The sequence below is a fragment of the Chelon labrosus genome (assembly GCF_963514085.1).
Source record: "Chelon labrosus genome assembly, chromosome: 13".
In the NCBI taxonomy this organism is placed as follows: domain Eukaryota; kingdom Metazoa; phylum Chordata; class Actinopteri; order Mugiliformes; family Mugilidae; genus Chelon; species Chelon labrosus.
The window spans coordinates 23,783,847-23,805,391 of NC_140346.1; the positions used below are offsets into that span (position 1 = coordinate 23,783,847).

The 21,545-nt window shown below is 41.2% G+C and overlaps 3 protein-coding genes across 5 annotated transcripts; 1 reads left to right on the top strand and 2 right to left on the bottom strand.

Annotated features, from left to right (window-relative positions):
- Nucleotides 1-2,528: 2,528 nt before the first annotated feature.
- On the bottom strand, nucleotides 2,529-9,029 carry LOC311498457 (transcription regulator protein BACH1-like). 2 transcript variants are annotated; one of them, XM_084559058.1, is made up of 6 exons: nucleotides 8,924-9,029; nucleotides 7,404-7,661; nucleotides 5,896-7,062; nucleotides 5,600-5,806; nucleotides 5,095-5,316; nucleotides 2,529-4,919 (listed from the first exon to the last, which is right to left on the bottom strand). In XM_084559058.1, the coding sequence occupies exons 2-6, from the start codon at nucleotides 7,641-7,643 to the stop codon at nucleotides 4,893-4,895; spliced, it is 1,863 nt and encodes a 620-aa protein (XP_084415184.1). In that variant the 5' UTR covers nucleotides 7,644-7,661; nucleotides 8,924-9,029; the 3' UTR covers nucleotides 2,529-4,892. The 2 variants fall into 2 exon arrangements, with proteins under 2 accessions (XP_084415184.1, XP_084415183.1); XM_084559057.1 differs by having other exon boundaries at nucleotides 2,529-5,316.
- Nucleotides 9,030-9,113: 84 nt separating this feature from the next.
- Nucleotides 9,114-13,876, bottom strand: usp16 (ubiquitin specific peptidase 16). Of its 2 annotated transcripts, XM_084559055.1 has the most exons (18): nucleotides 13,688-13,876; nucleotides 13,425-13,491; nucleotides 13,147-13,340; nucleotides 12,957-13,060; nucleotides 12,748-12,860; nucleotides 12,398-12,645; nucleotides 12,226-12,321; nucleotides 12,005-12,135; nucleotides 11,813-11,900; nucleotides 11,657-11,738; nucleotides 11,436-11,527; nucleotides 11,296-11,349; nucleotides 11,039-11,206; nucleotides 10,264-10,945; nucleotides 10,031-10,125; nucleotides 9,840-9,926; nucleotides 9,599-9,746; nucleotides 9,114-9,510 (listed from the first exon to the last, which is right to left on the bottom strand). In XM_084559055.1, exons 2-18 carry the CDS (start codon nucleotides 13,483-13,485, stop codon nucleotides 9,392-9,394), a joined length of 2,562 nt encoding a protein of 853 aa, XP_084415181.1. In that variant the 5' UTR covers nucleotides 13,486-13,491; nucleotides 13,688-13,876; the 3' UTR covers nucleotides 9,114-9,391. The 2 variants fall into 2 exon arrangements, with proteins under 2 accessions (XP_084415181.1, XP_084415182.1); XM_084559056.1 differs by lacking the exons at nucleotides 12,957-13,060; nucleotides 13,147-13,340; nucleotides 13,425-13,491; nucleotides 13,688-13,876 and having other exon boundaries at nucleotides 12,731-12,860.
- A 108-nt stretch (nucleotides 13,877-13,984) lies between these two features.
- Nucleotides 13,985-17,485, top strand: rwdd2b (RWD domain containing 2B). The gene is made up of 4 exons (XM_084559059.1): nucleotides 13,985-14,476; nucleotides 14,582-14,649; nucleotides 15,370-15,738; nucleotides 15,833-17,485. Exons 1-4 carry the CDS (start codon nucleotides 14,264-14,266, stop codon nucleotides 16,083-16,085), a joined length of 903 nt encoding a protein of 300 aa, XP_084415185.1. The 5' UTR covers nucleotides 13,985-14,263; the 3' UTR covers nucleotides 16,086-17,485.
- The last annotated feature ends 4,060 nt before the right edge of the window (nucleotides 17,486-21,545 follow it).

The following is a 21,545-nucleotide window of genomic DNA, read 5'->3' on the forward strand; positions in this document are numbered from 1 at the left end:
GTAGCGCTGAGCCTCGCTTGGTTTGTCTCCTCGTTGGGGGATTTGAATCGCATTCAGGATGATTCGAGCGAATTTCAGGACTGAAATAATAAGGACAAGTCGGTCCTTACCTCACCTGTTAAATAAACTCTACACTGAAACACCAGCGCCAGACTTAGCTTGGTTCTTAGCTTTTCATCAGGTTGTATACAGCTAAAATACTACAAGAGATTACAGTTTACATTTTTCAAGTGTGAAGTTTGAAATAGTTTCAAATTGCGCACAGTTGTGTGTTACTTTTTTCTAACCAGACTGTTTTAACAGCTTTATCCAGTATTTCCCCCCCCCCCCCCCCCCAACAGCTGTTTTTAGTAATTTAGTGCTGCCATTGAGGACCTGGCATGTCTTATAAATGTCACATGACAATGAAGAGAATAATCCAAGTCAAGGAGAGGGCAGGATTACACGGTGCGCTCCTCCGACATACAAAACACGGATTAAGACAAGGAACAGTCTGCACCTAGTTTTTGATTTGATTTTGCCGTTGTTAAATATAAATGTATAAATAACTACAAATCCTACATCCTTTTTAGAAGCAGTTTCAACCACCAGCATAGCGCTGAAGTGTATGAGTGACCTGGTCATCAACTGGGTTGTTGATTGTAACACTCACGCTGGCTGATTATAATACAGGCAAACACAGGAAACCTTTTTTTAGTCCTCATCACACACAGACACGTATTAAATGCATGAATAACCTACACCGTGCCACTTTGTTTGAAGGAAGACGGCTTCCTTTAAGCTTTGTGGATTTTTTTCTTTTCTGCACTGCTAAGCTGAAAAAATGATTCATTGCAGAATCTCTCACAATAGCGAAGTTAATTAAAAACCAATGTACTTGGCAGAATTGCGGGCATCGTTTGTGCTTTTCCAGTTGGCTCTCGACGCTGATAAAGTCTGACAATTTCCCCATGAATTATGAGTTAAATAATCACACTCTGATACAGTGTGACTTCGCCGAGACATCTTGTCCCGAAAGGTACTTTTCCTCGTGACTCCAGTGATCTAAACGCAAAACAAAGGGACAATTGTTAAGATAAGAAAAAAAAGTGTGAGTGTAATCTGTCACCGCACAACTAGCTGTTAATCTGACTGTTGCAGTTCAGGGTGCTAGCTAGCCGGGGTCGGCACGTATCCCCTCATGCATGCTTCCTCTCATTTCTCTGGGAGATTACAGTATTATGGTCCTCATTCATATAATCCTGTCAATAGGATACAGCCCCGTTCTCTGCACCACCCCCAAATGAAGTTCATAGTCACTTCGCCATGTAATCAGTTAGGATACTGTAGCTCAGCAGATTATAAGACTTATGTTGTGTCGCAAGAAGGTCACGGACCTTATGCTGGGATTGATTATAAGTATTGTGTCGTTCTCCAGGATTTTGACCTGTGCTGAGGGAAACGGCAAAACTATACGAGCGCCCGCTTCTTGGTCGTGCATTCACAGAATCCAGGGCAGAAGTCGGTGCATTTTTTATTTAAATATAGAAAGGCTCATTCTTGATGTAAACAGGAATGTATCTACAGGCTATAATTCAGTTTATATTGAGCCTGTACCTGTGTCACTAAAATAATTTGCCTGCAGGGAAAGTTAAGAGCGTCACATTAAATAGCGTCTATTTTATTAGCATATATAATTTTCTGCTTTAGCAATAGATGGCTTCCAGATGTTTTAATTTCTAATCCTTGGTTTGTTTTGTTTTTTTCTAGTCACCTCCTGTTTCCTAATCTCTTCTAACCAAGTATACTGGAGTCTGCCAGTCAGAGGATAATGACTGGAATCACTACACCAAACTCACACAAACACTTTACTAAAACAGAAACAAATCTAAAAAAAATAAACTAAAAGGTCTTGTTCAGGTCTTGATTTCAAACTGAGCCAGTTTATATTGATAATATTTACATGGTAGAGAAAAAAAAGAGATGTGGAAGAATACAGAACAAAGTAAGAGATCTTCATCTAGATTTTTTTTGGGGGAAAAAAGAAAATATAGGCCCTGACACACAAGATATATAAAGACAGAGTTCAAGGGGGCTTTGCATTAATCTCACGTTATGACAGTTTAAGGTTTTGGTATTCTGATGAATTCCAGGATTGGGCTTTAACTGCTTTCATTTTGTTTGCTGGTCTTTAATCTTCTAACCCTGCGTTCTTAATCAGAACTCGGAGCAGGTTTTTAATCTCGCATGAATGAGGCCGCGGATTACGAGCCCCTGACCTTGCCATGCCGCACAGCTGCTTCCTCCTCAAATCAAGTCTCTCGTCCTGTGTAGCTTGCAGAAGAGAGAGGATAATCTTACTTCTGCACCACAATGCTCCCAAGTCTGAACTGTGTATAAAAGACACACACATCAACGCACTGGGGAAGAATACTAATTTTTGAGAAGGAAATTCATAAGGAGGTCCAACTCATGGTGCTTTGTGGTGTTTTTGAAGGTGATGACAACAAGGATTTTGTCCTGATGTGTGTCATGGCAACACAGGCGGATCATATCTAATATCTGTAGCATTATCATCATCTAATCCCTTTGACTTTCACCCACTTGTCGAGTTTAGAGCCACAGCTTTGTGAGTCTAAGTATGTGTGTGAGTCTGGGTCTCAGAGACAGGTACAAGTGTTATTAGTCGCTTCAGGGTTTCTGGTGTAATTACCACTTTAACCTTGAGGATTCTGTCCCGAGGAAAAACACAATGAGATTGCTTTTTTTTTTTCTGTCAACGTCCCCAAGTGCTACACCAGCTATTTTATCGGACGCAAAAAAAACAATTCATATCAGAGGACAAAAAAAAAGAAAAAAAACATCTTGACAAAATTGCTTCTTCAGCTTTACGAGACCTTCTTAAAGCAGTTTCTCTGTTTTAATACCAGTTTGTTTGAGCAAAGTCTGATAAAAGACACTCTCTCCGCTCCAAAATGAGAAGAGGGAACTCATGACAGCGTCACAATATTGCTTTGGTGGAGTCCCAACTATTTGAAACTTAACAAATGTTTATCCCTGTTTTTCTTGACAGCTCAAGGGTGGACATCCTCAGCCTGGCATTCAGGTTATGGTCTGCAGACCCAGTAAAGAACCAACAATAGGTTTTCATGTAACGTGTAATTTACTAGGATATGCAGCAAAATAGTGGTGGTATGGTGAAGGCTGCAGTAATAAACACGTAGGAATCACGGTCATTTTTCTTTTCTTTTTTTTAAAAATAAGTTTGCGGGTCTTATGTCTTCACCTGTAATGACTTCCACACCCAGCCATGCATGAAAAGCACCGTGTACTCTGCATAAGAACTGGTGTGCTGTGATGGAAGAGAGGGGTTCAGGTGATTATAGAGAAGGCTTCCAATATAAAGTAATACAGCAGAGGAGAAGGATCTAGTTTGTTTGAGGACACACAACCCTCTTGTTACATGTGGAACTGGTTTAACAATGACTCAACAGTTTATCTTGTCTGCCCAGTCTGCAAAGTAGTAGTGTGTGCATTTATAAAGAAGCCAGTCTCTTGATGTGCACCACTTATATAAACATGAAAGCACGGTGTGAGGCTGTGTAGATAGGTCGGTTGTTGTCTAATATTGTGAAGAAAACATATTTAATTTCAAAGTGAGAAGGCTTCCGTCAGCATGACAAGCCTCACGTCTGAGTTTGGACAGACGGATTACAGGGATGGCTGTCATGTACGCCTTAATTTTTTTAATTTCCTGTCTGCAGAGTCTCTTGGCTGTTTACATAGTAAGTCACTTATCAGCCTCATCTGAGTTTGCCTTTCATTTCCACCCTTATTTAAGTCCTCTCTACGACTAATGAGTATTATCAGAACCACTGTAAAACTAATAAATCTATACACCACTGAACTTTTTTGAAGGCTGCAAAACTTTTTCTTAAGCTCAACACCTGGAGTGAAAATTAAACTTTATAAAAGAAATCTCACTAAAAGCTGCAAAGGAATAGTCTTCTTGTGGTACTGCAGTCAGTAAGTTTATGGTGAGCCTAGCTGGTGAGGTGGAGCTGTACTTCCATCTACTGGACAAACTCTGTTACTGTGCTTAAATAAAAACAGAGTTAACTTCCAGTGTGTTCAAATAAAACAATGACTGGTAACAAATGTCGTTTATTTAAATCTGTTATCCATGAAAGCATTTAATATAAAATACTCAACATGCAGACAGACCTAAATGTGAGATAATGCCATCCATATTAGCTCTGGGTTAATGTGCAACAGTGCTTAAGACAAGAATATGCAAAAAAATAAAAAATAAACACCTTTATCTTTCAGAAGTCGTACTATACTACTGCATAAGGCACGTTTTGCATCAATTAACATAACTTCTCATGTTCCGCTGTAACATTTCAGACACACTATAACCATTTCTCAATTTTCTCCACAGTTATTCCTTCAAACTATCCGTATTAAGCTAGTCTAAAAAGTTCAGTTAGTGACGTGCATATTTAATCAAAGAAACAACATGAAATCATACTGATTGTAATGGTAGGCGTTTTAGCGTAAATGAGAAAGGAATCTCTCCTTTTCATAAATGTGTGTATGAGCGGGTTGACGTAGGCGAGGATGTGCAGCGAGATTCAAAACACAGTCAGGTTGTGAGTTTCCCTGAGAAAAACTTCATTTTACGAAACATCATCCTAATTTACAGATGGAAACGCTTGGGAATTACCTGAAAATTGCCTGCACCTTAGAAATTATGAATACTGAAATCTCAGTTTACTACAGTAAAATCCAGAAAGGGAAATGTTTCACATTTCAGTGTCAATTTAAGATACCTTAATCAGGCAGAAATAATTCAGTAAAATATTAAGGAAACCTGTTTTTTTTTAATCCAAAAAGAGGAATACAGTATTCATTCATGGTCCACCATTAGCCTTGTGGTCCTGCATAATTAGAAACGAGAAAGGAGTCCAATTATAAGCTGTTGTTCATGTCCAGACAGGCGTTGAGCAAAGGAACAGGGCATCCAGCATCTTCTGTGCTGGCCTGTGGTGCGCTGGCGTGAACAGCGTCTGCAGGTGGCCCGCTTTGTTCGCAAACTGACTTATCACAACTTACCATTTCAATGGTGATCTGCGACTCTTTGTTTTTTCCCTCAGGGCCAGGGGAAGAGATGGGAAAGTCTGGTGAGGAGAGCTTGGCAAGAAGGTGCAAGTGGTCTTGATCAGAGCCAGAGTCGATGCTGACGTTTTTACATAGCCCGCGCAGGCTCTTCTGCATTTCCTCAAGATTTTGCTTGAGCTCTGTTTGCTCCTGCAGCAGCAGCTCTTTCTCGCTTTTCTGTTGAGAAGATATGAGAAGATGTTACTTCATCAGCCAAAAACATTTAATATTTGGGTCTGATCCATCTGTACACCCAAAACAATCATTCACCATTTTCCAAGTGCTAAGTGGGTGGTTTACAAACCTAGTGTTCAACATGTTTAAGGAAGACAAAAGTACTTGCACCAAATTGCACCACTAGAGGTCAATAAAAGTCTCAAAGTACTAATAGCTCAGGAAAATGAATCATGCCATGTTTGGCAACACATTGAGAAAACAGGACATATGCAAGTCAGCTTACTAATCTTTTGATTTCACATTCCAGCTGGTGTATGCTGTCTAGTTTCCTCTTTCGGCAGCGCTGCGCAGCCACGCGGTTTTTACTCCTTCGACGGACATCGTGGACAAACTCCAACTGATCCTGAGTCAGGTTGTGCTGTCTCAAAAGCTGCTGGAATGCACTTCGGCTCAGCGCAGTGATCTGCTCCACTGGGAACGGGAGCTGAATCTGTGGAGCAGAGGTTTAGAAGTTATGTTATGGCCTTTAACTACAAATAACTACTAAATAATTAAACATCAGCTTAGTATTGCAATGACCTCTGCTGCTCTTTTGTTGTTGGCCTCAGTGTCTCCATCTGTGTCCAGGTCTGAGTCATCCCCAGAGTTGAGCGAGGAGGACATGTAGGGACTCTTCTCTGCCTGGGACAAGTTGTCAGCGTGTGTAGCAGGTTCATCACCTGTCCCAAGGTCCCTGAGAAAAGGACAGTCTCCAACGCTGGAGCTCAAGTCCAGCTGCTTAAGCCAGTGAAAATCTGCTGCTTTTGCCAGATTGTTTTGGTCCACTGGATCCAGGGGCAGCGGTGGAACCTGAGATGGGCACAGGTCAGACCAAAACCCCTTTGCCAGATGTTCAGCCACTTCCCTTTCCTCGCGGCTCCTTTCCCCGAACGGCTCTTCATGACTTAGAGGAGTCAGTGTAGGGTCTGAGAGATCACCTGTCATTCCCTGTTCAAGGGGAGCCTCACTCTGCTCTAATACTGTATTGCAATCATCCACCTCTGATATCTTGAGTGGACAGGAGCTGGGGTTACAGTTGCTTTCAGCACCAAGCGTCTCAACAGTCTGTTTAATATCTGTGCCTGCTTGCTCAATGAGTTCTGGCGGATTTGCCTCCCCTGGGGTTGGAAGCTCACAGGGTAAGCCACAGTGTGCCAAACTCAACTCACTTTCATTACAAACATTCCCCATCTCTAAAATATCTCTTTCACAAAACTGAGAGGGATTACCTGCTTTGTCAGAGTCTGGGCATGGCAAAGACAACATGGGGCACACACCACTTCCTGTTAACTCCAGAGACAAGGGGGCCATTTGTGGCCCACAGTTCTCCAAACAGAAGTGTTCCTCCCCACTGTTCGTCTGACCCTGTGTGCTCTGAGGACACTGTGATGAGAAGCCTGTTTGTTCATCATCTCCTGAAGGCACTGAGCTGTGTGACGCATAAGACTCTGGTTGGCTACTCTCTACACTGGAGCCAAAACTGGCACTGGGATCCCGGCTCCGACAACAGACTCTTTGCTTGACCTCCTGTGGTGTTCTTTTGCCTTCAGAAAACTTCGGGATGAGGAAATCAAAGCATGCTGACTCCAAGTTGTGAAATCCTAAAAACTCGGCACTGCTGTGAATTGCGTGAATGTTTTCTTTGGTGAAAAGCAGCTTTGATGTGTAGGCGAACTGAAGCAGAGGCTCAAACCCCTCCGCGGTCACCTGTGGGGAAAAGACGTGCAGCAAATTGTTGAATCACAATAGAACCTTGTGCCACTATAAAATAATACAACAATACTTGACGAGCTTATAAAGGAGCAGAAGAAATAGAGTTTATTTTTACTTTAAAATGTTTTGTGGGTTACTCAAACTATATAGAATGTAATGTGGTATCATAACGTAACATTTCAGCCAATGAGAAAATTTACACGACAACGATTCATGGGCACCTTCGTTTAGGAAGCCGGAAGTCCATTAATAATAAACGCTCTTATATTCAGAAGAGAGCAACTGGATACCTTAATAGTGACACTGTAAATTCATCTTAAGCGAAGGGCACCAACCTCATCGGGCAAGGTAATAATGGGATTCTGTCTGGTGACACCGGTTAACCTGCTGTGGAAGTAGTCGCTGCAAGAGGCCAAGACGGAGCAATGGGCCCGAAAACTCCTGTTTTCCACCAGCACCGTGACATCACACAAGACGTCCCGCTGCCTCTGGTCATTGAGACACTGGAGGACGTGGGCGCTGTGCACTGCAGACTGAAAAGTGAACACTGACATGCGAGAAGCTTGGAGCGTCATGGTTCTTATGAACTCAGCCTGCGAGAGAGAGAGAGAGATAGAGAGAGAGAGAGAGAAAGCAAAACATGACGGTTAAACTATAGCGTTTGTCAAAATAGGGCACTGTGGACAATTCAGATTCAGAAAACTGAAACGGGGGACAATTTAAGGAACAAGTGAGCAGCTTAATGTGCAAGTACAGACATTTTAAGGAGCAGTCTGGCATTCTGACTCCTCTGTGATAAAATTAATATCTCCAGGTTTTGGACATGCATTTTTTAACAGCTTGCTGATATCTAACAAACCAAGACTGATTAAGTGCCACAACAACTGGTAGAAAAACTTATATTTAAATGTGAGAGGTAGCCAAACATTACTAAAATACCTCAAAAGGTGCAAAATGAGTTTTAGTAGTATGTAAAAAATTCAAATATTAACATTTTACTGTCTTATAACACTGATAAAACAGTGATTTTACTGTTTTTAATAGTTTGTCTTACCTGTGAACAGCACTTTGTTTCAGCTGTGGTTGTTTTTAAAGTGCTTTATAAATAAAAGTTGAGTTGAGTGATATTACTTGCAGCTGGAAACGTCCCACACATGCAAATAATCCACTTTCATGCAGAATAATTGACTGCAGCCCTACTCAGATTAATGCTAATTATTTATAACTGCAATGTGCAATTTATGCAATAGTATTTCATCAATTACAAAACATAATAATGTCCATGGAGTAGCATGTTATGGCATCACTAATAATAACTGGGTCACCCATCCTGGTACAACATGCTCCAGCGGGTTCCTCTGGACTTTTTTAAAATTTGATGATGTCAGCTAACTACAGTAACTTCTGCTTACACCAACCTGACAGGGTGAAGGATCAGCTAAACTGCTGCCCCTTGTAGATTTAATAAAGTTAATTTAGCGAACAGTTAACAGAGAAGATCGGTGTCCTAATGTGGGCAGCGGTGGATTAAATGTTAACTCTTGCACATCAAGTTTATCGCTAAAATGCTGACTCATGTTTAGCCAAGTTACTCAACAGCGCCTGGGGGGAAAAGCGCATAAATATCTCGCTTAAAGACCAGTACGTAACGTTACTAACCTCTAATAAAATGTTTATTACGGCACTAATAATGGTCATAAATGTCATACAAACGGAAGGGCTTTACGCTAGGCCAAACCGTTAGCTGGAACTACTGCGTCGAGTCAACACATATTCGAGTTGTTAGCTAAAAACCTTCCGAAACAGTAACTTTACGCTGTAAACACAATGTTTAAAACGTAAAATGTTCACTAACCTGCCATGTCAGCTGGATAATAATGCCATTAGTAAACGCTAGGTACACACAGATCCGGAGTCAGACCGACTTCGCTCTGGTCATGTGACAATCTGGACCAGGAAAATCATTATTAGCGCTTAGTGCGCATGCTCAGTGTAAGAAACTGACAGCCAAGCAGCACACAGAACAGTTTAACATTTTTTGAATTATTTAATTACACGACATTAATATAAAAAAGATATATTTCCAGATTATTGTTCCCAACCGTTGTCCTTGTCAGTTTCATGTCCATGTTGACTTTCATTTCGTCTCCCGTGAGAAACATGTTAGTGTCCCATTTGACGCTTGAAAAACTATGACGAAAATGTCAACAGCTCTGTAAAATCAGTAAATAATTTCATCCCTGTTTGAGATCCCTTGCATGATGGAGCTGAAGCAGCAGTTTAATTTATTTGTATTTCCTGAGTAGTGAGTGGCATGGTGCTATTAGAGGATTCTTTCGTAGAAGAGGAGGTAGGCTTGACAGCTCTGGACTTTGCTCTCGCTCACGGGCTGAACACTTGTGTCACTGATGTGGAACCAGGATCCTCTGGGTGGCTCTGCTCCTGGAGGAAAGTGATGAGTCGACAGAGATAATTTAAGGTTTAAAATCAAGTTATTTTACCATTGATTGTCGTGGCCAAGTTCACGTACCTTCTCCTGCAAGTCCATTTGATAAGAGTTTAGGACAATCAGGTCGTGCTTTCACATAGGCTGTGTAATGACCCGACCTCATTGTTCCACTGTGCTCGACGATACCGTACAAACTGTACAAAATCTGAGTGTCTCCCTCTGCCACATTCTGTTGAGAAACAATTGTTTTTAGTGCTCGGATACTTACAAACAGACCCATGAGAGTGTGATATGTAATAAAAGGCGTCCTTCCCATGCTTACCTTGCATTTAACTGCACAAAAAGGAGCTAGATCCAGTATCAGGGGGAACTGGACATGTCTGTTCACCTTACAAATACTGTATCCATTCTAGAAGACAAAGAAAAAAAATGTTATTCTCACAAAAGACAAAAAGCATTTAAACAAAACGAGGTTTTAATCCTCCTTAAATATTTGATCTTTAACTGTCTTACCTGTTGAAATCTCTTCAAATGAAGGGTAAGGACAGGTGGGGGAGACGAGATCAACATTTGCTTCAAGGCATCCGTATAGACGTTTTTCTTGGATCCTTAACACACACAAATAAATCTGATGTTTAGATCACTAAATAAAAAGCCGCTTAGATGAAAAAAAATTAAAAAAAAAGATGGACCAGATACCATTTAATTGGCCTACAAAATTATTGTTATTAAAACATTCTCCATACCTCCAGCTTTTTCTTTCTTCACCTGCCGTTTAGTACATGTGACACACAGTAAGCTGTTGTTCTGTGTGAGCGTTTCCACTTCTGTGAACTGAAAAAGGCATGACTGTACTGAACACTCCTGTTTCTCTGGGGTTGCCCTGGCAGCCAGCGTATGGAAGGCCAGCTCTGGGTCTTGGTTTATTACTGTATACTCTTTCTCTTCTAGCATCTCGTCTGCACTCTCCATGCTTTGTTCCATAGCATCGGACTCCTCAATAAAGGCATCGTCCAGGGTTACTTTCTCCATTTCATTCACAAGCTCCGTGTCCCCCTCTTCTTCGTGATCCATGCTTGAAGTTTCATCACATACGCTTTTGTCCTTTGAGTTCTGCTCATCTGACAAGACGTTAAAACGGTTGCTGACTGCTGATGAGTCACAGTCAGTCACTGAATCCTCGTCTTCTTCCTTTTCCTCTTCCTCTTCAACCGGGACTGTGTCAAGGGTCTTCTGGTCCTGTTCAGACACGCCGACTGGTGTGGGATTTTGTTCACTCACACTGGCTTCTTCATGTGCTTCAGTGTCACCGTTTTCCATGTCCTTTGCATCTGCAGTAGCATCTATCTGTTCGCTCTCTGTGTGGCTCGGAGATGTGAGGCAGTCCAAAGTCACCCTGCCATCGAGCTTCTGTTGCCTTTTCTGATGCTGTAGGTCCAAACAAGGACACAAATCAGACTATTTACTTCACATGTTTGATTAAAAAGATGAATTAAGACAAATATTCGTTCACGGAAATACCTTTGCTTGCTTCTTTGCCTGCTTCTTGGCTTTCTTCTGCTGATACTTGCTGCCGGTCCCGGTGGGAACGTCCTCATTACTGCTGGTCAAAGCAGGGCTGTTTCTGCCGTCTTGGCTCGACTCGCTGCTCTTCTGAGCTCCCTTTTTTTGGTTCTTCTTTCTGTATGCCTGTAATATGTTATCACATGAGGGCACGTAATATAAATAAAGCATGAACTGCTTGACAAATTGTTGAAAATTACTGATGACTGCTTCACCTCATCAGACACAGGAAGGGAAAGATCCAAAAACATCTCTGTGACTACAGACACCTGTAAGAGCGAAGCACAGGTAATTTTAGCATAAAACAAACGGTGCTCTTCTGTTAGATTTATTCATTTATAGCTATAATACAAACCGTGTTACACTGCTGACACATTATAGTGCTGGTCATCTCTCCACCAAAGACCTGGTCGACAAAGTTTTTTGGACATCCATTTTTTTCGTACTCTGAAATCAGAACTTAATCGTCAGAGGGCCACATTTCTCAAAAAAATACAAAAACTATTGGTATAGGAAAACTGTATACTGTACAGGAATGACACAGACTAAAAGATGTTTCATTTCTAGGTCGGTTACCTTTTACTAGTGTTTTCAGCTGCTCTTCATCTGTGCCTTTTCTAGATTGTTTCAAAGCATCCATTATCCCTGAGCTTACTCTCTGTGGAGACAAACACAGTCTTTAAATGCAAATTATTACCTCTGAAGAACCGTTGTTTTGAATTAAATACACACTTTGAGCTCCTCAGCCCGCATCCCATCCAGGAGGTAGCGCAGCAGCTCCTGACTATCTTGCTGCTGAAATCCTTTGAACCTGGCAGCCCTGTGGAGACGAGATGAAATGACGAACAACGCTTAGTGCAGCGATGCTAGGAGGCGTCTTTTATCTCAAGGCTGAGCTCTGCCTCCATCTCAAGGTTTACTCACTTTTTGCAAACTTGTGTGAACAGCTCCCGCGGCGTCACCACACTCTTCTTGGTTTCCTGGATTTCATTTAGCAGTTGACACATAGCTAAAGTCAGGGATCCAGGCTGGTCTAGCTGCACTACAACAGGCTCCTGCAATCATAACAAAAGAATGTTTTAAAGTAATAAACTCTCTATATTAGGTAGGATAAATCTAATGTCTTTACAGTTATAACAACGCACCAGATCCAAGGAGACATCAGGCTTAATGTTAAGATTCGTTTTCTCTTCTGTCACTTTGTTGAGAGTCTGTCTTAAGAGCTGAGTTTGAGAGAGGCTCTGGAAAAGACAATGACTGCAATTACTAATCATTTTCATTTAACATACGACTAGCATCCATATAGAGTGGTCTTACCTGAATGACTGCATTAAAGAAGCAGGTGTTTCCCAGGTTGCTCAGACCCTTTACTGAAACGCTACAACTTTCTTCAGGTGTGCTGTACTTTTGTGATTTTCCAACACTATCTTTCTTGGTGTTTTTCTTTTCCTTCTTTTGATCCTCGTTTTCTTTTAGCGTTTCTTTGTTCTCCTTGTTGTCACTCTCCTCTGTTTTTACAGCCTCGGTCTTCTGCTCAGCTTCCATCAAGTCATCTTCCTTCACTCCTGCACGGGCAAACACGGCGGACATGATTTTTTTTAGATGCATGTAATTCCAATAACACATTTCGATTAAAAAACAGAGTTAAACCTTCTTATAGTAACTACTTTTCTGTGGTCTCTTTGTGGGATCTGCAGAGGTTTGTTTTTTCAGGTTGGTCACCAGCTGAGCCAACTGCCCCGTTCTGGAGTACTGGACTTCATCATCGCATATGTAACACCTGCAAGGTGGATAGCACATTAAAAAAAAAAAAAAAAGGGAACCAAAAAAGGGAACTTATTTCAAATGACAATATGCCTTTGTGCCAAACACTCACCACACACTCCAGTTGTCCAAGCTGATCACGAGGCAATGTGGATCGGACCGCGGAGTTTCATAATGTTTGATGGCGTGCTGGTTCTCAGAATGTCGTCCACATCCCTGGATGAACAGGTGCATTCATTTAGGAGGAAAGTCGCTTTATACATTGTCAAACTCTGAATGATGAATTCATAGAATAAACTCACTCTATGGCCGCATTTCAAGCACATCCACAACCCCACTGTTTCTGTTTCCTCTTCAGGGTCCTCAGACAGAGTGGTGTTAATATTTTCCTTATTTTCTTCATTCTTACAATCCTGACAACTTGTCCAGTCAGAATTAGAAAGTTTCTTCAGGAGAGTTTGGTCTGTTCCCTTCTTAATATGTCTGCAGGATGGGGCTGTGAAGACAAAAGAAAGAAAGAAAAGCATTAGGCCTCCCACAGGTTGTTATATCACATGGATATGATGATTTATCTTTTTACCTATTAGGTCAATGTCATCGTCCTCTCTGGAGCTCTTGTCCTTTGCCCTTTTCTTTCCCATTTTCACCTAAGCACATTAAGAGATGAATGGAAATTACAGAAATCAGAAAACACAGACAGACATCAATGCTAGGCTACTAAATACACCGGTTTATAATGCTACACGCACATTTTAGTCTCAGTACAATCTAGGACAGAAGAAAACAGCAAATAATGTTACATTAAACCCCAAGACCATCCTCATGGTCCATTCAACTACTTACTGTCACAAACGAAGGCTAAAAACGTTCACCGTTTTCAGTTTCGTTTACTTTGTGCGGATGACTCGTCAAAGTCGGACATGATTAAATGTTGAGTTCAGACATAAAATGCAAGCTTGCAGTTGAGAAAATTGGTGTAAAAAGTTTAAAAATAGCATAAATCACACTCCGCTGATTTGGCAAAAAAAGCCCAGCTGACACATGCAGACAACAGGGGAACAAAATGAGACGGTGCCACAGTTTCTGCTGCTCGCTCCGTGTGTTTCCTGTGTGCGTCGCTTAAATGAGTCCGAGTGGAAACAAGCCTCGATTTAGCTAGGGCACGGTACGGGACACTAGTAGTTAACGTTTTCCTTTTGTTAAACTAGACTGTATTTGAAGACTATTCTTTTCGAAACTTGATGACATCTTAATGTAGAGAATTAAACGTTATGTTCAGCTGATAACTAGGTAAAATAACATGCCACTTGTTAGCCGAAATGACAGCATGTGTAATTAACGACGTGGACAGGAAGCTGTTTAACACTTAAATAGCTGCAACAGTGACATAGGTCGACCCTTTACATTGGCTTTACCAACATGTCTCACTTGGAGTGGGCTGAGTCTCAGCTTGCTGAGACTGAGCTGCTAACTAGCATGTTCCCCACTCAGGAGGAGCTGGAGCTCACTGACCAGCTGTCACTTGCTGAGCTCAGGGACTATGTGGAGGGCTCAGCTTCAGCAGACAGCCCTCCTCCCTCCAGACCCCAGTTTCTCATCAAACAGAAGCTAAACCCTGCAAGCATGGAGGAGGTAACCGACTAAGACTGCCATAATATGCCATTGTGAATCACATTATTTAATTTGCATTGTTAATAAGTTTATTTTTGTGTGCTTTTTTTTTGACTTCCCACTCAGATGGAGTTCATACTATCCTGTTCTTATCCATCTGAATATCCCAGCGTGTTACCAGAAATAACAGTCCGGTAAGCCCTTATCCACTGTTCACGTGTGTAAAAACAACATTTGTTTGTAAGATTAGCAGATTAGACTCAGCTGGGTGTATGCGTTTTCAAAAATCAAACATAGTTCTTTCCATAGTCATAACAAATTAATGACAAGGGACAGTGACTGCCTTAAAGTGCGATGTTATTTTCTATTTATATGGCCGCTTCCATGGAAGTTAAGAAATCTAAAGGACTGAGCACAGAGCGTTCACACGGTGGCATGGAAACAGACTCCCCTCTGGCAGGCGGCTGCGATCCATCGAGCACCACTCGCACGGCGAACAGTTTTTTCCCATCCGCAGTGCGTCTGCTGAACATTGCCAAGGCCCCCCCATGAACACATCAAATCCACCACCATCCCACTGTAAATGTTCCTGTTGTTGTACATACAGTGTATATATTTTTGTATTCTGAAAGGCATTTACTGTAATCGTAAATATGTGAGATGTGTATTCCAATGCAAAACTGAAAAACTAATAATTTACCACTTGTGTGAATAGTTACTTAGTCAATTATGCAACATATTAACCTGTTGAAAAGCTGTTTTTGTTTGTTTCTTGTGCCACGGTGTAGTGCATTTGACTTTATTAAGCGACATAGCAATTTTCTATGAACAATTTTTCCTCCGAAAGATAAAAATGTAATTTCCAAGTGGCCTTAAATGCTCTCTTATTACAACATGCTTTATTCATCCTCCAGGTGTTCAGGGCTCAGCAGGGCCCAGCAGACACAGCTCCAGGCGCAGCTCACTGCGTATCTCATGGAAAACTGCCAGGGGGAAGTATGTGTCCTTGCTGCTGTGGACTGGGTTAAAGACAATCTGCAGCTCTTCATTAATAAGAGCTTATTAGCAGCACCGACCCAGAAGAAAGAGTCTGCCTCTCCGCGGCCGCAGGAAGTGTTCAGCCGACTGTGGATCTACAGTCACCACATTTACAACAAGTCGAAAAGAAAGAACATTTTGGAGTGGTCAAAGGAGCTGGGCCTGTCAGGATTCAGCATGCCCGGGAAGCCTGGTGTTGTATGTGTGGAAGGACCTCAATCTGCCTGCGAGGAGTTCTGGTCCAGGTACCTTGAGTGTTGTTATTTTTAGCAGCAACTGTCAGAGCCAGAAATCTACTCTAGGTGTCGGCTTTATTAAATTCGTGTTCCCATTTCGCAGAGTGAAGGTTCTGACATGGAAGAAGATCATGATTCGACACCGGGAGGACATTCCCCTTCATCGCGAGGGCGAGGACAGCAGCATTGTTGACAGTATGGACTCCCTGCGCAAATTCACAGGCTTTGAAGAGGCAATGTTTGACCCCCATGGGAACAGGGGTAATCACATGGACCTTGGGCAGCTCTACCAGTTCTTAAATGAGAAAGGCTGCTGTGATATCTTTCAGATGTATTTTGGCATTGAAGGAAGGTAGTGGTCAGACCTAGAGAATAAATATACCGTTATTAGACTGCTGACTTGTCATTGAAGTCACTTCTCCTGAAAATAACTTTGAATTGCCTTCATTATTCATTTTTATTGCCACATGGAAGCACACCAATTGAATTTGTGGTCATACGTGCCTGATAAACCGAAATAAATTAGCAGCCTTTTATGGACGATACTCAAGCCGTTACACCTGGGGCTTCAGTGGGATAAAAGGCAGATAGAAAATTTATGTCATTTGAAAAGCAATGTTCTCACTCTTTTTAGTTAGTAGGCATATTTTTCAAAAAGAAGCATTAAAAAGATTTTTATCTGATAGTTTTCTCAAGGACCTCGGTTATATTTGCAATTGTAATACCCCTGAATGTGCAACAGATCACAGCTTGCCGTAGGTGTTTCTTTCCTCAACTGGAAGCATCACCACTGCGCTATTAGAGGATTTTCATGTCTGATACCACTTTAATAATTAGACAACATGGTCAACAGCATGCTGGATATCAGTTTTTGAAATTTTCTTCTCATGAATTATAGATAACGTGGCAAGTCTTTCTTTTAATGATTGGATGTAAGATAAATTGTGCTTTATTGTGGATTACACTCAGGCAATTAAAAATGGTTGTTATTGAACAGGAGCCTTGCTTTTAGCCCCGTAAGACTGAGATGGAAATTTTAAAAACACATTCATTAAGATTTTTATGTTAATCTTATTTCTCTGGGGTCGCACCAAATGTGTGTTATCGATGGACATTTTCCCACGTGATTCTAATAACATCTTCCAGTACAGTAATTCGCATACAGTAATGCGTCCACCATCTAATGCTGTGGAAATACCACTGAGAACGATCTCCTCAAGCTAGATTGAACCCTGAGTGTTTCAGAGTTCAGACTTTTAAAAATGAACTGATGAAAATAAACACTTTCTACGCTGCCTTCTCATGAAGACTTTGATCCTAGCCCTGTAATAGACTCTGTGAAGTGTACTTCAAGATGATATTGTGTTATGAAAGAAAAGAAGGACGGACAACATGAAGACAAGGCCAGAGTTCGGTGGCAACAGGCAGTGGATTGACTGAGAAACCAGCAGATGGCAGTATTATATAACCCAAATTATTTAAATTGCAGCCTTATATATTATCTGTGATTTCAGGATGTTAAAAACATAACCTGCAAAACTTGAATCTAAAAGCAAAAATAAAATGAAGGTATGATATGTTTGAATACAGTTTCAGCTGTTATGTGGATCAAATAGTATGAACATTATGAAAACTGTCACGAATCAACCATCGAGATTAAACTTTATGATATTAAAAGGTTAGAAAGGTTCTATGTGTGTAATTGATTGCAGCGGTTTTTGAAACTCTGAAACAATCCACAGTCCTCTACACTTTTTAAAACCATATTTATTCTGGTAATGCTAACTGTTGGAATACATGTTAGACGAGGACACGGCCACGTGGAGGGATTCCACATCCTGAACAGAAGTTTAGCCCAAGCCTCTGTTATCCCGGGAGATGCTGCCGAACTGACGGTTCTGCTGCTGGTCTCGTTCTGCTCGATACTTACTTGTCAGCGTTCTAATGGGCCGAGTGGAAGACCTTCAGACTTTAAGTCCTCCGAGGTCTTGTGTTTACTGAGAAAAGCTTGACCCCTAGGTGCATCCACATCTCTGGCTCGTCCCTTGGGATGAGTCTAATTCAGGATGAGTGACCTCTTCTAACCCTTCATTCTGCATCTCTGGGTCTAATAACCCTTCTTTAGCATTTCCACAGGAAAGCTAAGGCTTTCATCATTAGTCGGTTATTATGAATTGTATGCAGCTGCAACAACGCAGCTACTTAAACTGTCTTTATTGTTTAATTGATTAGTCTGATTGTGGACAGATTTATCACTGCCATGATGATGCACTTAACAGCTTTAATAAAGCTGATCATTGGAGTATAGATTTACATTTTTTGTAAGAAATCTGTTGTAATGTTTTTTTCAACAAAGACAGCTGGTTTTCCCTCTAAACCTTTTGTTCCATGCACAGATGACTTTCAAGGTACGTCGTATCTTTTCCATTCTTTCTCGTGAGTCGCTTCAGGCTTTAATTGTTGTGCCTCTACACCTGTATATATGACGGCAGACAAGGTGCATGTCCCAAAGACTGACTTAGAAATGCTTAGGCGCCAATTCTAAGGCAGTGTATCAAGAAATGTTAAATGTGCTCATTTGCTTGCTGCTGCACACTGAATGTCTTCTTCCTCCGTCCCCTGAGTAGGTGAACTGATGAAAAGCACTTGTGATTTTCCAGCGTATGATCCTGAAATTGCCAAAAAATGACTGCTGACTACGGTCATGATAAAATTGTTCCTTGAGATATGACTATGAAGCAGAAAATAGCGGCGTAGTGATAGCCACCTGCTCACTCCATCAGAAGTTAATTGCTGATAGCTACTTGGCAGGCGCGGCCATAGTCGACATTCTTGTAGTTTAACTTCATTGTTTGCAATAAGCAGTAAGCAGGGGGGCCATGTCATTCACCTGTACTATAGCTGAGGATGTAGGGGTAAGTCATTAACACCACCCCTGGTCACGACAAGTCAATAGTTACCACACCAGGTCAAGTCTAGACCACTCCTTAGCAGCTACACTAACTCTGTTATTGTAATTGATCTGCAGCTTTTGTAGTCTCCATCCATATGCTACATATTTACCTACCGATAGATAAACAGTACAGCACATTAAGGGTAAAACAAAGGCTTTTTTCTATCCTCTGGTGTCTCTAAACTCCAGCATTTTGTGTCTGAAATGAAAAAAAATGCATGCTGGTTTACTTAGTGGGTTAACATGACGGGACAGAGCCACCATAAATACACCTGTTTCCCTAATTCGAGAGGTCAAGATGTGCATGGGCCGCCTCCTCTGAAATGAACATCTTCTCATCTAACAGAAAAGGAACATGTATAAGGCAATACGAGGCAACTGGAATACACTTTAAAATATTTATACATTTCAATTCTTTGCACTGAAAAAAGTGAATTCTTCAGTTCATAGACATCCTTTCTCCCAGACTTGTATCACGTCCGTCATCTCTTATTGCTCCTACTGGGAACTTGTGGTGTTCAGAAAATGAATGTGATCAGCTGGACCCAGTGAGTGATCTGGCCCGGAACTTGAAATGTTTTGATGTTTGGATCTTTCCCCCTCCAGCATGGGCTTTTTTCACAGCAGGTATTTTGACTTGTAGCAGTAGGAAAAGCGCAAGAGCTTCATTGATGGCTGCATTCCGCTTAAGGAATAGTCGTGCTTTTGTACATGCTGGTTTGCTGTCGTGGCTCACTGGGCTAACGTGACGGGACAGAGCCACCATAAATGCACCTATTTCCCCTAATTTGAGAGGTCAAAATATCTGCTGCGAGCAAAGTCTGCAGCACTAACACTGGGGGCTCTTTTATAAAAATGTGCATGGACCACCTCTTCTGAAATCAACATCTTCTCCTCTAACAGAAACAGAACATGTTTACGAAAATAAAAACATTTTATTTCACACAGAAATAGTGTGTGACATTTGTGACTTACGATCAGATTCAGGAGTCTAAGTGGTTTACCTATGCTGTTTTCTTTAAGAAACACTGAAAGGGCAAATATTTTTTCAGTGTGTTCAACATGCATTAAGACTCTCTAAATTGCACGTCAGCACTTAAGCCTAAGAAATTCTTAAAAAAAACCAAAAAAACAAGGCAAATATCACTGGCACCTCCTTTTTACTTACACATTAGCAACAGTGCCAAGCTACACTGAGTTTGCTTTTTTAATACAAGCGAGGTAATTATCCTGCCTGCTTGGACACTAATTTCAGCTCCATGTCAATGAGATGGTTCACCAGATCAAGATTCTGCAGATCTGGAAATTTCCGGGGCGCTTTCCTTCCTCAGCGGACGCAGTGACCCAAACATCGTTATCACAAAACTGCAGACAGAAGATGGTGCAGGAGGTGAAGGTTGTGGCGATGGTGGCATTCATTTCCCTTTGCTTGCTTGCCTCGGAGCATTTCAGTGCCCTAATGTTTTCATTAATTGTAATTAAAAGACTTGTGCACTTAAATCTCTACTGTTGACATACTTGTGCAGACACTGAGTAGCTAGATCATGAATCAGTCAGCCTGCTCTTGGAGGCTGTTTCTCACTGACAGCATTTTTGGAGTCTCATGGTTATCGTACACACATATTGACTTTTCACAGATTTCTTCACAGCCTGCGTTGGATGCAATGAGCAATCGATCAAAACCCGAATATGTAGCCTTTATTTAATGATTCAAGCAGTTCTTATGACTGAAGGCATACGTACAGTAGATGCAGTCTGCATATACATGTGTATTTTGGACAAAAAAAAATAAAAGTTTCCGCTGCGTTGTTCTTGAATCTTTTGTGTTGTTTGACCTACTTGGCCCTCCATCATTTCCTCTCCACTGAAGGCGCAGTAGCATTGATGAAATACCTTTGAAGATTCATAATAATAGGCTCTCTAGTTGATGAAGAGTAAATAGCTTGGAAGATGACTGCAGAAATCATCCGTTATCCCTTGTTCTTAAAGCCCATTTTGGCAACTCTTCATGAAATTCATTTTTACATTACACTCCATTCGCACATGATTTACTGCTATTTTGCTTTTCTTTTTTTTTTCCCCCACCATTTCAGACAATAACCTAATTCTGTAGGTCTATTGAACTGGTCATGCATATAATTGAATTAGTTTTGAACGTCATGGTGAGGTATTTTAACATAGGGCTTTCATCATGTCTCTATAGCTGGCACTCTTTCACCGAGCCAAGCTAATATAAATGGGATTGTTGTGGATTACTTGAAGCTGCAAACACTGAACAGAAGGTTTAAGGTGATGAAGAGTTTCTAAACTTGTGCACAGAAATAATTACACGAACAAGATGTACACCGCAGTGGTTTCACATTACTTTGCTCTGTACCTAACGTGATCAATATTCATTGTTTGCTGCAAATAATAGAAACAGCCCACGCTATTTTTATCTGCATGACTCACACGGTGTATTTTTTACATATAGCACAGTTGTATCCTTCTTCTTCATGCATTCTTTTTGGAGTAGTTACAGTGATATTATAAATGTGGTGGCATAAGCAGTTAATTATGGTTCTCATAAAATATTACTTCCTAACACATTCGATCTTGTGTGCAAAGCCTTTGCTGTGTTCTTGTGTAATGCCATAAAACACGCACCCAGACATATTTAAGTTGACTGTAATGATGCAGCAGATTGATGATGCGGCGGAATACATTAATTTATATCCAGCGCTCGAGTTTCAGCGTTGATTATATTGTGATAACTCTATCGGAATGTCGCAAGCGCCGCGCGAAGAGAACCCCCTTTTCACGGCGTATCAGTTTGTCGATTCACTACGTGTCGCATTACCATTTTCAATTCAGCTAAAGCAAA